Genomic DNA, 16,609 nt, shown 5'->3' with positions numbered 1-16,609 from the left:
GATGTGGGAGAGCTCACATCTATTGCTAAATGAGAAAACGAACAAACTGGGACATAAACCATATTATGCATTTTGAAAAAAAAAGTATGTATGCTCAAGAAGAAAAAGAAGGGAAGGAAAACACATGTACTCGCATGTGTATCCAAGTGCTAAAAGGTGATTTAATTCCCTTTTTAAAAATATATGTTGTGTCTTCCAATTTTTTTACACGAATTTTATTATTTTTGAAGAAGAAGAAGAAGGTCATGAGATGGCCACCTCCTCCCAGCTGGCCCCAGGAGGTCACTGAGTCAGCCAGTGGGAGAGAAGGCTGCTGCCCTGTCCTGTGCCCTCTCCTTGCTCCCATGAGGCCATGGAAGGCACTTTCTGTCAACTGGTCCTGCAGCCTTGGAGTCCCTTTGAGCCCTGTGTGCAGCTCAGGGGCTGATTTGGTCTATGAGACAACCCCTCTCTGCCCCTCATGTGTCTTCCTTCCTCTGTCCCCCATAGTCTTATCCATATCCATAGGCTCAGCAGAAGCTCCTGGGAACTTAAGATGAGTTAAGACGAGAACAAAGACCATAGCCTCACTCAGCTTTCCCCAGCCATAACCCACCTCCTCCCTCCAGGATCCCAGCTCATGAGATTCTTCCCAGTTGAATAAGATGATGCTTGTAAAATAACTAAGACCCAAAGATCTAAACCAGTGAAGGTGGATTGAAGCCGACAGAGCTAGCCAGTTTAGTGCAAAGAGCTCTGCCCACCACATTTCAGAACCTAGTCATGAACAAAAGTGAATGACGTAAGCTCTTGCACCTCCTGCTTGTTCCTGACCCCACTCCCATCCACCATTCTCTAGGGATGGAATTTCCAGCCCCTCATGCTGCTGATCAACCTCTGGAAGCTCTGAGGTTTATTTGTCCCACGCCTGGAGGGAGGGGTGCTAGCCCTGTCTCCTCTGTCTCTACAGGCCACTCACTGTCCGGTGTCTCTCACTGGAGCCCAGCTCAGGGGAGGATGGCCACTTACCAGGATGGAGAGGATCACAGGCCCTCGAATGACCCACCAGACAGATGCATTGGCGTTGATGTCCCAGCACCTATGGAGGGACAACCAGGCACCGTTAGGAGTGGGGAGCTGAGCTGACCAGAGAATACTCATTCCCTGAGGTGCCCTTCAGATGAAGGACCCATGCTGTGGTCCTGACCCCTGTGGCTGTGTGCTTAGTGCAATTAGAACCAACCCTCTCCTGCTGCCCAGGAGCACAGCTGGACGGAGGGAGCGGTGCCCTGTCTCCAGCCACACCTGGTGAGTGTCTGGGAGAGCAGATGTGTGTGGAACCCGAAAGCCAGAGACTTCAGATCTCAAAGCTAACAAAGTGGCAAACTCAACACTAGCCAGGCAGGTGACATTGATGAGTAAAGAGGCTGGGTGACTGACATGTGACCTCAGGAACCCAATGACATCAGGCATGGGGGATACTTGGCAAATTGGAGAGCATGTGTCTAGTCTACAGCAGCCATGACTCTGTTCCAGCTTGTTTCGCCACAAAACAAAATGGGAAATGTTGATAAAACTTTCAATTTTTCTAAGGAAGCTGAAAAATCCAGATTTTTTAAAAAATTAATTTACCCAATTAAAAGAATTATTTTAAAATAATTGTTTGGGGTTGATTTTGGACAGCAAGATGCTTGTCAGCCTCCATCAACCCAGTTCACTTACTGGCCTGGTTGTGTCATTATGACAAAGAGAACCAGACCCCTGCTTTGTCAGGCTGCCTCGCTTCCTCCCTGGCTTCTTTCAAGCTTTCTTTCCAGGTGCTTAGACCCAGAATGCCCCCTGGGCTCACCTCCCTCCCGACCACCTCAAATCTTTAGAGAACAAGACTAAGATCTTTTTGTCCTCAGCAGGAGTTGTTGAGGATGTGGCTGCCATTCTCCAGTCCTGCTCTGCAAGGCTCTCAGACACCTAGTTGCAGTAGGAAGGTGTGAGGGAGAAAAGCCAAGAAGAAGAAAAAGCTGGTCAGCCCTTTAGAGCTTCATCACTGAGCAGCACCTTCCTGGGGTTATGAAGCTCTTGTCTGGCACCTTACTTAACCACAGAGCTGCCAGGGCAGGCAGGCAGGGAGGGAGGCCCATGAAATTGCAAGTATGGTAAAGACCTCAGCCCATCTGCAAATCCACACCCTTGGAGAGCTGGGCACTCAGAAGGCTAGGACTCCAGAGAATCCTTTTGTGGCTGTCAGTTTGAGAAACAGGCCTCTCCTAGATTGTTGCAAAGAAGTGTCCATCTAGTTTGAAGAATTGTACAATATAAAATACACTCTTGTCATCTCTCCTTCAAACAGCTTACCCAACATCTTCCAGAAAGTGCCTGGTGATAGCCCATGAAGCAACAAAAATGGCTGGGGAACCTGAGGATTAAAAATAAAGGGAGGGGCAGACGAGAGAGGACTCAATTTTCCATACCATTATGAGGAACAGGACATTCAGGTACACCAGCCCAGGTAGGGAGCAAGTGCCATGTAAACTGCCTTGTAAATAAATCTTGCATATATATGTAGTCCCATGCTTCAAGGGAACCAGGGAAGTCCTGGGAACTGAGGTAGGATCAGATGGATCCTGAAGACCACTAGGGACTCAAGGTCTCCTGGGAGCCTGAGCCAGATTCTGGAGGACCTCTGCAGGGAAGAGGAGGGATGAAATGATGATCTACACTGTGTTGTCCAGGACAGTGGTCACTCACCACATGTGGCTACTGAGTACTTGATATGTGGCTGGTGGCAGTGGAGATGTGTTGGAAGTGCAAGACAGACACCAGATTTTGATGATTTAGTACAAATAAAAAAAAATGTAAAGTATGCTATTAACAATGTAAAAATATGTAAATATGCTCATTTTTATTATATTTTAAAATGGTAATATTTTGGTTATATTAGGTTAAATAAAACATTAAAATTAATTTCTTCTATTTCTTTTTACTGTGTTTACTGTGGCTACTACATAATTTTATGTTCCATGTGTGGCTCAGATGCTATTTCTAATGGACATGCTCATTTATATGTTGAATGGTAGGCACCCCACCCTTAGGCTGCTCAGTGTTCAGACCTCTGGCAGCCAGGTTTCTACCCTTGCTCCAGCTTTCCACCCTTTACCCTGGCAGGAGATTAAAGGGTTCTTTTCTGGAGGAACCAAACAGCCCCAGACAAAGGGCCTATAGATAGCAATGTACTCTTTAAAATGAGGCCATAGTTAGAAGAATGCTAGCCATATGGGGACCCTAACTCAACATGACTGGCATCCTTATAAGAAGGCCACAAGAGACATGCAGAGAGAGGGACATATAGGAAAGAAGGCTATGTAAAGATGAAGGCTGAAAATGGAGTGATGCAGCTACAAGCCAAGGAATACCAAGGATTGCCAGCAACCACCAGAACCTCAGGGAGAGGGCTGGAACATGTTGTCCCTCAGAGCACTCAGAAGGAAGCAACGCTGCCAAAACCTTGGGTTTTGAACTTATGGCCTCCAGAACTGTGAGGGAATGAATGGCAATTTGTTACAACAGCCCTAGGAAACTAATACAGCAGGAAGAAAGCAAACAAATGGGAACTAATAGATTTTGTATTGCATTTGATAATTTGGAAAATAGCACTGGAGGGTTTTCCAGTTCTGCTAGAGAATTTGGGAGAATTAATACAACAGTATAAAACAAATAAACAAATTAAAAATAACTCTACGAAAAATAGTTAAATATTGGAAAGTCATTGTACACTACTTGACTTAGTAATAAACAGTATTTACATAGATAAAATGATGTACACATTGAATATGACTTAACCAAAAACTGTTAAAAATTCTAATGGTAGGATAGAGGTGGAGGTTGAAGAACTTTTATATCCTTATCTTTCATCATCCAGAGTCAATAAATAATGCCTCAGGTGTCTAAATTAAGAAATAGAAGAATATTGTTTACAAGCATGAGGGTACATTACAAGAGGAACAGTTATGAAATTGAAGGGTGTTACCTCTGGGAAGCAGAAGTGGGGGCAGGAGATTGCTTTATTTTATTATAAGCCTTGTAGTCCTATTTAATTCTTTAAAGCAAGAACATGCATAACTGATAAAATAGCAATTTCAAAATATTTCCTGCCTCAGTTTGAGGGGCTTTGGGCAAAGAATATGGGTTTTGAGGGTTACCTGTTCATTGTCTTCCACCTTTAACAGAGACATGGTGGAAAAGTGAAAAACTGATAATGGCTTCTTGAGTCAGGGTTCTCAGTGCAGTCCCCAGCAATGTAGGGATCCCTTCAGGACTTGTTAGAAATGCAGAGTCTCAGGCTCCACCCCTGGCCCACTGGCTCAGAGACTCTGGAGGTGGGACGCAGCCAGCTGGGTTTGACGCTATTGGGGGGGGGGCGGAATTTTCCTCTACTCTTCTTCCAGCTGGTCTAATAATCAAATCAACATGAGCCAGATTAACAAGAAAAAATACCAAATTTAATTACATACATATGGAAACCGCACATACATGGAAGATTCAGAGATACCACATACATAAGAGGTTCAATGACAAAAAGGGAAAATGAGGTGCATGTGGCAGTCAGAGACAAAGATGAATAAGGTGTCTTGGGGCTTCAGAGGGGAGGAAGTTCAGTGAAGGATGACAAGGGCAGATGTTCAGTAATTAGAAGTTTGCCCTACTCTATAGGTAGGTCATTAAATTTTTTTTTTCTGATAATAACTATGGGCAAGGCCCCAAATTGGTTTTAAAGAGAGCTACAGTTTCTGGTGGGCCCACAAGATCTTGAATGCCTTTGGCTCAAAATAATCTATGTGCCAAAGTGGCACATGTTGGGGAGGCCTGTTCTGGACCACTTCAACATACTCTCACATAATTTTGACGCAGGTCCCAGCTGGAAAAAGAGTTTCAGTTCACTGTTGAGTGGGAGCTAGTTCATGCCCATAAAAGCCAGAGGCATCACCCTTCTCTGGGTAGAAACTGACGCCCCAGCTATCTTGTGAAAACTTTGCATAAATATTAAAAACTTAGAAGTGTTCATTCCTTCTGACTCCGTGATCTCACTTCTAGAATTCTATATTACACATAGAATAAACTTTGCCCATAAAAGTATTCATCACTGTGTGATTTATAATAGTGAAATATTAGAGAAAACTTAAATTTCCAAATAATAGGTATTTAGTTAAATACATGTGGTTGAAAACATTTATGGAAGGCTTGAAGGAACATAGAGAATGCTTGTGAGTTAATGGAAAGAAGCAAGATTCAAAATTCTACATACGGAATGACCATAACTACGTGGAGAAAATTGGGAGTAAGAAGAGCAATCTGGAAGAAAATCCATGTGGATCCAAGGTGGTAGCAGAATAGGTTAAAACTACACTAACCTCCTCCTAGGGCCAAATGGAATTACAATGAAATTATAGAAAAATCACCCCAAATAACCAGCTGAACACTAACAGAAGAGAAGCCTTATAACCAAACACATACAGTAGAAATCACAACACTACAAGGACTGGTAGAGAGTGAGGAGGAGGCATGAGAGGGCTGACTGAGCTCCCACGGGTGGCTGCTGAAGTTCCACAGGGATATTTCAGCAGCCAGGGAGTTCCCACTGACAAGGGTGGGGTCTAAACCCCAAGATGGTCCTCAGCCTGTAGCACCAGAACTGGGAAAGGAACTTAAATAACATCTGGCTGTGAAAAGCAGCAAGGTTTTTGTCTACCAGGGACAGACGGCTAGAGACGTAGAGGGTCTCTTAAAGGGCCAACACATCAAATTTCATTTGCAGCCACCTACCCTGGGTTCTGGCAAAAGGAGGGAAGAGTGGACTAGATATGTGCGAGGAGACTCTGGGTTGATAGCTCTGGGAAGAGAGCTGAAGGGATAGCTGCTAGGATCCTTGTGCTGAGTTATCCCCATACAGCAAAAGCCATTCTTCTTGGGCAGAGCACTCCCCTCCAAGTGGCATCATCCTAAGAGAAAGCAACAGCTCCACCAGTAGGAATCTTTATCACCCCACCCTGTGAGGCTTAAGCTGGGCTTCAGAGGAGTACAGCCAGAGGCAATTTCAGTGTTTAAGCTTAACACAAAGCCTGCAGTCAAAGACAGATCCCTGGGAGCTCTGAGGCTTTAGCTGACCATCCCTCAGAATTGGTGCTGGTAAAAGCTGGCCTTGGTGCACAGCCTAGCTCTTTCTGTACACACCCAGACCCAGCAGAGAGAGCCACAAGCTGTTAGTTCCAAACAGGTTGCCCAGGGCCAGTTACAGGCAGTGTCTGACATAGGTTTGAACCAGAGTCTTAGCAGACCCAATACTTAGGTACAAACACAAAGAGGTAGCCAAAATGGGAAGACAGGCCCAAAATGAAAGAATGAGAGAACTCTCCTGAATGAGAACCAAATAAAAAGGAAACAAGTAATTTAGCAGATATAAAGTTTACATAAATGATTATAAGGATACTCAACAGCATGAAAAAAGAAACCACAGAAAGGACCAGTCAGATATAATAAAGAATGCAATATCTGAAATAAATAATACACTGGAAGGAATAAATAGTAGGTTAGATGAAGCAGAGGATCGAATCAGTGATTTGGAAGATGAGGTAAGAAAAAAGAAAACAAAACCCAAGCAGAACAGCCAAAAGAAAACAGAATTTTTAAAAATTGATGAGAGTTTAAGAAAACCTTTGGGACAACATGAAGCATTACAACATCCACATTGTGGGAATATCAGAGGAAGAGAGTGAGCAAGGGATCAAGAACCTATTTGAAGAAATAATGGCTGAAAACTTCCCTAATCTGGTGAAGGAAATAGACACACAAGTCCAGGAAGCACTGAGAGTCCCAAACAAGATGAATCCAAAGAAGCCCACACCAAGACACATCATAATTAAAATGACAAGGCTTAAAGACAAGGAGAGAATCTTTAAAGCCACAAGAGAAAAGCAGGTGTTATCTACAAGGTAGTACCAATTAGACTGTAATCTGATTTCTCAACACAAACATTTCAAGCCAGAAGAGAATTACATGAAATATTCAAGATGATGAAAAACAAGGACTTACAACCAAGGCTACTTTATCCAGCAAGACTATCATTTAAAATTGAAGGAGAAATAGTTTTCTAGACAAGAAAAAGCTAACAATTAAGGTAATTGTTAATACCAAACCAGTACTGCAACAAATGTTAAAAGAGCTTGCTTCAAGAAGAAGAAAGGGGAAAAAAGAAGAAAATAGTTTAAAAATAAAATGGCAATGAATATGTATCTATCAATAATAACTTTAAATATATATGGCTTAAATCTCCAATTAAAAGACATAGGGTAACTGAATGGATAAGAAAAGTAGACCCATAAATGTGCTTCCTCCAAGAGACCCATCTCAGATCAAAAGATACACACAAGCTAAAAGTAAAGGAATGGAAAAAGATATTTCATGCAAATGGAAAGAAAAAAAAGCTAGGGGGAGAAATACTTATATCTGACAAAATAGACTTTAAAATCAGGCTATAGTAAGAGACAAAGGATGTGAACTACATAATGACAAAGGGAACCATCCAACAAAAGGATATAATCCTGGTAAACATTTTATGCATCTAAAATAAGAGCACCTGAATACGTAAAGCAAATCTTGATGGCCATAAAGGGAAAGACTGACAGAAATACAGTCATAGTTGGAGATTTTAACACCCCACTGACTTCAATGGATAGATTGTCCAGGCAGAAAATCAATAAGGAGACAGCAGCCTTAAAAAAACTTACTAGAACAGATGGATATATTTAATGTCTACAGAGCATTACTTCCCAAAGCATTAGAATATACATACTTTTCAAGTGTACATGGAATGTTTTCTAGGACAGACTACATGATAGGAGACAAAACAAATCTCAATAAATTTAAGAAGACTGAAATCATCTCAAGCATCTTCTCTGATCACAATGCTATGAAACTAGAAATCAATCACAACAAGAAAACTGAAAAAATACACAAAGACATGGAAGCTAAATAACAATGAATGTTTTTAAATAATGGATGGGTCAGCAAGATCAAGGAAGAAATCAAAAGGTACATTGATCCCTGGCTGGTGTGGCCCAGTGGACTGAGCAACAGCCTGTGAAACAAAGGGTCACTGGTTCGATTCCCAGTCAGGGCACATGTCTGAGTTGCAGGCCAGGTCCCTGGTTGAGGGCATGTGAGAGACAACCACACATTGATGTTTCTCTCCCTCATTCCCTCCCTTCCTCTCTCTCTAAAAATAAATAAATAAAATCTTTAAAAATAAAGATACGTTGAAACAAATGAAAATGAAAACACAACAACCCCAAATCTGTGGAATACTGGGAAAGCAATCCTAGAGAGAAATTCATAGCCTTACAGGACTATCTCAAGAAACAGCTCAAATAAACAGTCTAACTTTATGCCTAAAAGAAAAACAAAGCCCAAGTGAGTAGAAGGGAGGAAGTAATAAAGATGAGGGCAGAAATAAATGATATAGAGTCTAAGAACAACACAAAAGATCAATAAATCCAAGAGCTGACTCTTTAAAAAGATAAACAAGACTGACAAACTTTTAACCAGATTCATCAAGAAAAAAAGAGAGTGGACCTAGATAAAAGCAGAAATGAAAGAGGAGAAGGAGAAGTAACAACTGACACCAAAGAAATACAAAAGATTTTTTAAAATATTATGAACAATATGTCAACAAATTGGACAACATAGATGAAATGTATAAATTTGTAGAAACATAGAATCTTCCAAAACTAAATCAGGAAGAATCAGATAATCTGAATAGACAGATAACACCCAGTGAAATTAAAGCAGTAACTAAAAAAATACCCAACAAACAAAAACCTTGGACCAGATGGCTTCATAGGTGAATTTTACCAAACATTCTAAGACAAACTATACCTCTTCTCAAATTATTGGGTTGGTCAAAAAGTCCATTTAGTTTTTTCCATAAAATAAAAGACCCGTTTTTCATTTTCACCAATAACTTTATTGATTTGGATATTTTCAGTATGTCAGCTATCTCCCACTCTTAGCTGCTAGTGGGTAGAGGCCAGGAGTGCTGCTAAGCATCTTCCAATGAACAAGATAGACCAACAGCAAAGAATTATTTGGCCAAAGTGTCAATTGTACCGTGAAACTTCACAAACCACTTTTGACATGTTTAATCAGTCACAGCACCTTCTCCATATACTGTACAAATCTTTTTTCTTTTTTGCATTTCAGTTGTCTTTTTACCTTTCTTGAACTAATAAAGCATAATAAACTGAAAGTATTGTGTATCTTCTTCCATCTTTAATGCTAAAATGGCTGCACAAAAATTCACCAATTTTGATAAGTTTTTTAAATGCATGCTGGTATGACAGCTGTCACAATACAATCTAACAAAATTGTTCCAAGTGAAGTTAAAGACAACTAACCATTAATAGTGGCACTGCACAGAAAAACTAAACAAACTTTTAGGCCAACCCAATATTTCAAAAAATTCAAGAGGAGGGAAAACTCCCAAGCTCATTTTATGAGGTCAACATTATCCTAATTCCAAAACCAGATAAAAATGCTACAAAAAAAGAAAATTATAGTCCAATATCCCTAATGAACACAAATGTTAAAATCCTTAACAAAACATTACCAAACTGAATACAGCAATATATCAAAAAGATCATACACCACAATCAAGTGGGATTTATTTTGGGAATGCAAGGTTGCTACAACATTCACAAATCAATAAATGTGATATACAACATAAACAAAATGAGAGATGAAAACCACATGATCATATCAATGATGCATAAAAAGAATTTGATAAAATCCATCACTCAATTATGGTAAAAACTCTCAGAAAAGTGTGAATGGAGGGAACATACCTAAAAATAATAAAGACCATATATGACAAACCCACTGCCAGCATCATACTCAATAGGCAAAAATTACAAGTATCCCCCCTTAAGATTGGAAACAAGACAGGGATGTTCACTTTCACCTCTCTTATTCAGCGAAATACTGGAAGTCCTAGCCATGACAGTCAAACAAGAAGAAATAAAAGGCATCCAAATTAGAAAGGAAGAATGAAAACTATCTTTATTTGCATATAACATGATACTGTACATAGAAAACACTAAAGATTACACCAAGAAACTACTAGAAATGATAAACAAATGCAGTAAAGTAGCAGGATACAAAACTGATATTCAAAATAAGTTGTATTTTTATATGCCAATAATGAACTACTAGAAAGAGAAATTAAGAAAACAATCCCATTCACAATGCTTCAAAAAGAATAAAATACCTAAGAATAAATCTAAACAAGGATGTAAAAGACATGTACTCAGAAAATTGTAAGATGCTGAAGAAAGAAACTGATGAAGGTACAAATAAGTCAAAGCACACACCGTGTTCATGGATAGGAAGAATTAACATCATTAAAATGTCCATGCTACCCAAAGCAATCCATAGATTCAATGCAATTCCTATCAAGATCCTTATGACATATTTCACAGAACTAGAACAAATATTTCAAAAATTTACCTTCATATATGGAACCACAAAAGGCCCCACATAGCAACAGCAATCCTGAGAAAGAAGAACAAAGTTGGAGGAATCACACTACCTAATGTCAAACTGTACTATAAGGCCATAGTAATCAAAACAGCATGGTTAATCCAAAATATACAAAGAACTTACATGACTCCACTCTAAGAAGACAAGCAACCCATTTAAAAAATGGGCAAAGGACTTGAACAGCCACTTCTCCAAGGACGACATACAGAGGATCCAGAGACACATGAAAACATGCTCAATATCACTAGCTATCAGAGAGATGCAAATTAAAACCACAATGAGATACCACTTTACACCAGTCAGAATGGCCATCATAAACAAAGTAACAAACAACAAATGTTGGAGAGGTTGTGGAGAAAAGGGGACCCTAGTGCACTGTTGGTGGGACTGCAGACTGGTACAACCACTATGGAAAACAGTATGGAATTTTCTCAGAAAACTAAAAATGGATCTGCCTTTTGACCCAGCAATTCCACTGCTAGAATTATATCCTAAGAACCCTGAAGCACCAATCCAAAAGAACCTATGCACCCCAATGTTCATAGCAGCATAATTTACAATAGCCAAGAGCTGGAAGCAACCTAGGTGCCCATCAGTAAATGAATGGATCAAAAAACTATGGTACATTTACACAATGGAATTCTATGCAGCAGAAGGAAAGAAGGAGCTCCTACCCTTTGTGACAGCATGGATGGAACTGGAAAACATTATGCTGAGTGAAATAAGCCAGGCAATGAAAGACAAATACCATATAATTTCATTCATTTGTGGAATCTAATGAACAAACTGAACTAACAAGCAAAACAGAGACAGACTCATAGACAAAGAGTTGGCTGACAGCTGTGGGCAGAGGGAGTTTAGAGGGTAAAGAGACCAAGTGAAAAGGAAAAAGGACTCATGGACATAGACAACAGTGTGGGAAGAAGTATAAGGAGGATAAATGGTGTTGGAAAAAAATACAATAAAATAGAAAATAAATATTTTATAATTTCACATTAAAAAAATAGAAAACCCCAGAAAATGTTCACTAGATGAGACTAAAATGATTTCTTTACTACACAAAAAAATTTTTTTGCAAAGTTTTACATTGAGCACAATAGGTAAACAACCTATCTCTGTGGAAACAATCTGAGTACAAATTGAGGATGGGCCACTGCTTTTTCAAGAGAAAGGCAAAAGAGAAAGGTGGAGAACTTTAGATGTCCCTTGGCCTTCTCATGGTCCCCTTGGTGCTGTGTAGGCAGAGAGGCCTAGAGGGAACAACCGCTTCTGTTTTATGTGCTGTTGTATCCCTAAAGCCTGGCAAATAGCAGATACTCACTAAATATTTGAGAAAGAAAGGCAGGCTCTCATTATCTCATTTAAATGTCCTAGAAACCTGTGAGGGATATCACAATACAATTTTGTCTTCTTGCTAGATGACAAACCCTTCAAATGATGGAACTTGTTTTGTTTTTGTTTCTGTAATCCCAAATAGCCTTTCTGAGCACAAAGAAGTGCTTGAAGAAAGTTGAATAAATTATGATCCTGATATTATAGATTATAAAACTGTCCATGTCCATACAGTGAAACTGGCAGATTGGAATGAAGGCTCAGTGAGTTGAGCTCCAAGTTGGGTGCTTTTTTGGCAGAGTCAGGTGTATATGGTAAGTCCTGGGTCCACTGGCACTCTGGGACTACTGGCCTATGTGGGTATTCAGAGATTTGCAGAGCCCTACACCTCCTGCTGGCCAAGGGTCATTGCTAATCAAGACTCAACAAGCTCTACCAGCTCAGGTGACTTCCCTGATGGTCAGATGAGGAGCCAGGGCCCCTACATGTAGGATTTAGACAAGCAGTAAAGAAGAGTAGGGCATTCCTGGAAGGGACACTTCTTAATTAAGTGCATCAAGAAGAAAGAAACTGAAGTTAGTAGCTGGTACACATGACTATCCTTGTAAGCCCGTGAGTTATCCCTAGAAACCTGGCTCTCTGTCCAGAACTCAGTTGCTAAGTTACATATGTTTATCAAATGGACAACTGATAAATGGAGGGACAAATGGACAGATAGATGGGTGAATAGAAGGATGAGTGAATGGATGGGTGGATGTTTGTTAATGGCAGAATAGACATTAAAGGGCTTTAAAAATAGGCCATGGTTTAAATCCTGAGTCTGCCTTTGTCTACAGTGTGAATTGAGCTTATGATGTCACATCTCTGAGGCATGGTTTCTCTGAGAGGACTCTGAATATTGTGATGACAAAATAATGCATGTAAAGTGACAAGAACAATGTCTGGCACATAGTAAGTGCTCAAGAAACAGGAGTTGTTATTATTCTCATTGATCAGAAAGGAAGAAGGAAAAAGATACAATGGGGGCTGCAGTTGATTATCTTGCTACCATTTCCTCTCCTTCCTAGAAACTGAATCCTGATTTCCTTTTGGAATCCATGTAGTTTGAGTAGTTCAAGTCAATCAGTGTATTCTGTTCCCTCAGACCTCTGTGATTGGCTCGAGGATGTGTATGAAGCTTATGCTGGTCCAATCAGAAGGAACTGTAAAATATTTGCTGGGACTGCTAGGATACAGCCTCTTTCTCTCATTAGATGTAACAAGGAAGCCAGTGGCCCAGAAGCTGCTGGCAGTTACAGTGGGAGCACTGAGCACTAGCAGAATGCAAGTAGAAAAGTAGAAAGATACATTGTTGAGCTGCTGGATTTAGTCTAGCCTGAAGTGAATGATCCCTGGGCTTTTTAGTTATATGAGCCAATTAATTTATTTTATGTTTAAGGCCTATATAAGCCAGATTTTATATCTGCAGTCAAAACCACCCTAACTGATACAGAAAGGATGCAAAAATGATGACATGTAAATGGAATGTCTAAGGAAGATGAGGCAAAAAATGTTTATTGGTATCAAATTGTAAAAGGCTTTGGATGTCAGAAACTGGGGCTAAATTTTAGCTATGATTTCCCATTTGATAGACAAATAAATTGAATCCCCTTGGTTAAACAGCAAGTAGCTTATCTAAGATTATAGGAGTTAACTAACTTTAAATGTGGAGCTGGAACTAGAAACCAAATTCCTCTGACTCAGTGCCCTTTCCATACCATTCAGCAGTATAGCCCTGGAGAAACATACCCCATCCGAGGGCTACACATCTCTGTAGGCACTTCCTTTCTGAGAAGAAGGAGATGACGAGCAGTGTGTGAAGGTAGAGGCCTTCCACCAGCAGCCAGGCATAGTTGGCCATGATGCAGTACTGGAAGAAGACCATGACCAGCTTACAGCCCACCTGGACAAAGAGAGACATGTGAGTCTAAGGACGGGTGACTGTGGACTTCCCTCTGGTGGCCAGCCTCAAAGAAAGTGACAAGGTGTGGTAGGGGTCAGGGGCCAAGCCAGAGAGTGGGTCTCTGGAGTTCATGGCCATCCCATGAGGCCTTCCACTTTCAGAAGACTAGGCCCATAGAGTTCTCCAGAGAGTGAACTCTGAGTCCAGCAGGCTCAGTCAAGATAGCATTGCAGAAGCAGAAACTGCATTCAGATTCTGGAATTGGCTGCCAGCTGTAAAATTGTGTCAGATATTGCTCAACTCCCAACTCCCTCATGTTTCAGATGAGGTAACAGGATTAGAAAGGAAAAGGCGTATCTGAGCAAAGGGTTAAAATCCTTTCCAAGTTCAGTTTCTCTAGAAACAGATGAAGAATGGACATACCAACTATGTTAGGAGGCAACGTTGATTATATTATAGTAAAAATGGCTCTTAACTGGTTTACTGCATCTGGACTGGAGACCTCTAAATACCTGATGGGGATACAATGACTATTATAACTAGCATGTCATTTGCATGGATCCCAGGAAACTGTCTGTGGGATGGTGGGACTTCTATGCCAGCATGGCTCCTATACTCACCCCATGAGGGTCCCCTTTCCTCTCGGTAAATGTCCCCAGGGGAGAGAACAGCTCCTACGGTGGTCTGAGGGCTGCGACAAGGTCACATCCACAAAGGAGGAGTCCCCACTGCTGCCCTGTTGGCTATCTGTGGTTCCCACCCTAGGGCCTTCCAGACACTCTGATTCCAGGTGTGGTCCATGGTTATTCAAAGGTCTGATGTTAGTAGAATTCAAGGAGGTTCGCTGCTGGGCACTGCTAGAATTTTCCACCACTGGTCAGTGATCGGGTAGGGCCTGAATTTAAGTCTCCTGACCCGAAGTCTGATACAGTTATTTCATGCTAGAGATCTCTCCTTGACAGCTATATAAGGAATTACACAGGTGAGTGGTGGAAAGTGGCAGACAGGTGACTGAACCAATCTCAATTTCCAATCCCCTTCTCTCTCACTTGCCTCTGCTTTAGAGACTGTAATGGTAAAGAACAGTCTCACAGGTTCTTTTGCAGTTAAGCATAGCTGCATGACTCAGTTCTAGCCCATAAGAGGTAGGTAAAGGTCTTGGGGAAGGTGTTCTTTTCCAAATGAAAAATCAAAGTAAAAATGAACTTAACTCCTCATCTGGAGTGTGGATGTGGGGCCTGGGGCTACAGGAGCCATATTGCAAACATGTGGTATAAAGTGTGGGGTCAAGAATGGCAGAGCAGAAAGAAGGAAAAGGACTATGTCCTTCATGGCATCATGGAACCTCTGTGCCCCCTCTGGACTGCCCATCTACAGACTGCTTTTGTAGAAAACAACCCCCATCTGTTTAAGCCACTGATGTACAGTTTTCTGTGATGTGCACCAAAAGGGATTCCCAAATGACACACAGTGGTATTGCAAGAAATTAAAACTCATCTGAGCATTCAGAATGAGAAAGAGGGTTAGATTTAACAAAACATGATTGTTTTACTTCAGGCCTGTGTGTGCAGGCATACAGATACACACTCACCCTTTTCTCTGTACAACCAACCCATCCCTCTCTAGGCTTGGCCGTCTGTCTATAGCTAGGACTTGGCTAGAGTAAGGAAAAGAGGATCTTTGCTATAAATTTAAATGTCAGAGTGGCTAATCCACTCCTGGACACTGGGAGTTGAGTGGCAGCCCCTGACTGGCTCCCCAAAACGCTGATCTCATATGTGATCCAGACGGTGCATGTGGGGACATGGAACTCTCCCTGAACCTCCCGGCACAGCCCCAGCACCTCCTTACCCTAGGCATTAAACACAGCCCTAGCAGGGACTCTAGGGAAGGACACTGGGCTACCACCCTCTCCAACATTAGGCTGGGGAAGGCAGACAGGACCAGCCATACCCTGGGGCAGAGGCTTGTTACCATGTGGGTATCGCAGTGGACACCATCGTCTGAGAAGAGCACAGCATCCTTGATGAAGATGGACAGGGCACGCAAGATAAAGGACACAAACAGGTGCATGTGGATGTAGTTGCGGGTGCAGTGGAGCCTCCTGGAGGGAGAAAAAGCAGGGCTGTAGGGGCCAGAGCTGGGAGAACTAGAGAGCAGCCAAACCCACCCTTTCCCCCAATGCATAGGGGAAACCCAGGCCCTGGACATTGGCTATTTCCAGGCAACACATTTCTCTTATCTGTTAGCACAACCTACATGAGAACCCAGGCCTCCAGGTGCCCAGTCTACTCTGTCTTACCCTATAATTTAAAAAATAAAACCTGGGGTCATAGGGCGACATTATGGTCTTCCCTGACCTGCCATCCCTAGCTCCCAGAATTGTTTAGAAGGGGTGGGGGATTCCAGAGGCAGGCAATCAAAATGGAAGGAGGCAAGCAGCCCAGAAAAAACAAAGGCTTCAGTGGGAAATCAGACCCAGTCTCTGCCCCTGCTGAGTTCTGTGACCTCAAGACTTTTCACTCCCCAGAGCCTGAGTTTCCTGCTTTGCTGTAGGGGACAGAAGCCTGTAACTTGTTCCTGTTCTTCAGGCACCAGAACCAGACTTTCTTATGGAAAACCCATTCCAATTCTGGGTGGGTTTAACTCCCACCTTCCCACCCTCAGGACAACCTGAGCTCTCCAACCCTGGCCACAGTGATTGGCTCAGGGTGGGGCATGTGACTTAAGCTAAGCCTATGAGAATTCCCCCAGGACTTTCTTGGCAACTGA

General features: G+C 41.7%; 1 protein-coding gene across 4 annotated transcripts in view; it reads right to left on the bottom strand.

The window, feature by feature from the left end:
- Positions 1 to 16,609, bottom strand: part of SCTR (secretin receptor) — a 73,927-nt gene that overhangs the window by 13,058 nt on the left and 44,260 nt on the right. For 2 of the 4 annotated variants that reach the window (XM_045825993.1, XM_045825996.1), the window contains 4 exons: positions 15,812 to 15,941; positions 13,684 to 13,837; positions 2,332 to 2,392; positions 1,009 to 1,078 (listed from right to left, as the gene is read on the bottom strand). In XM_045825993.1, coding sequence (XP_045681949.1) covers positions 1,009 to 1,078; positions 2,332 to 2,392; positions 13,684 to 13,837; positions 15,812 to 15,941 — 415 coding nt within the window. The remainder of the gene's footprint in view (positions 1 to 1,008; positions 1,079 to 2,331; positions 2,393 to 13,683; positions 13,838 to 15,811; positions 15,942 to 16,609) is intronic. The other 2 variants (XM_045825994.1, XM_045825995.1) reach the window with 2 other exon arrangements.

Source organism: Phyllostomus hastatus, unplaced genomic scaffold (assembly GCF_019186645.2).
Source record: "Phyllostomus hastatus isolate PE091 unplaced genomic scaffold, TTU_PhHast_1.1 phas_scaffold_60, whole genome shotgun sequence".
NCBI lineage: Eukaryota > Metazoa > Chordata > Mammalia > Chiroptera > Phyllostomidae > Phyllostomus > Phyllostomus hastatus.
Note: the sequence above shows the minus strand (reverse complement) of the source record. Positions and strands in the feature narration are given on the sequence as shown.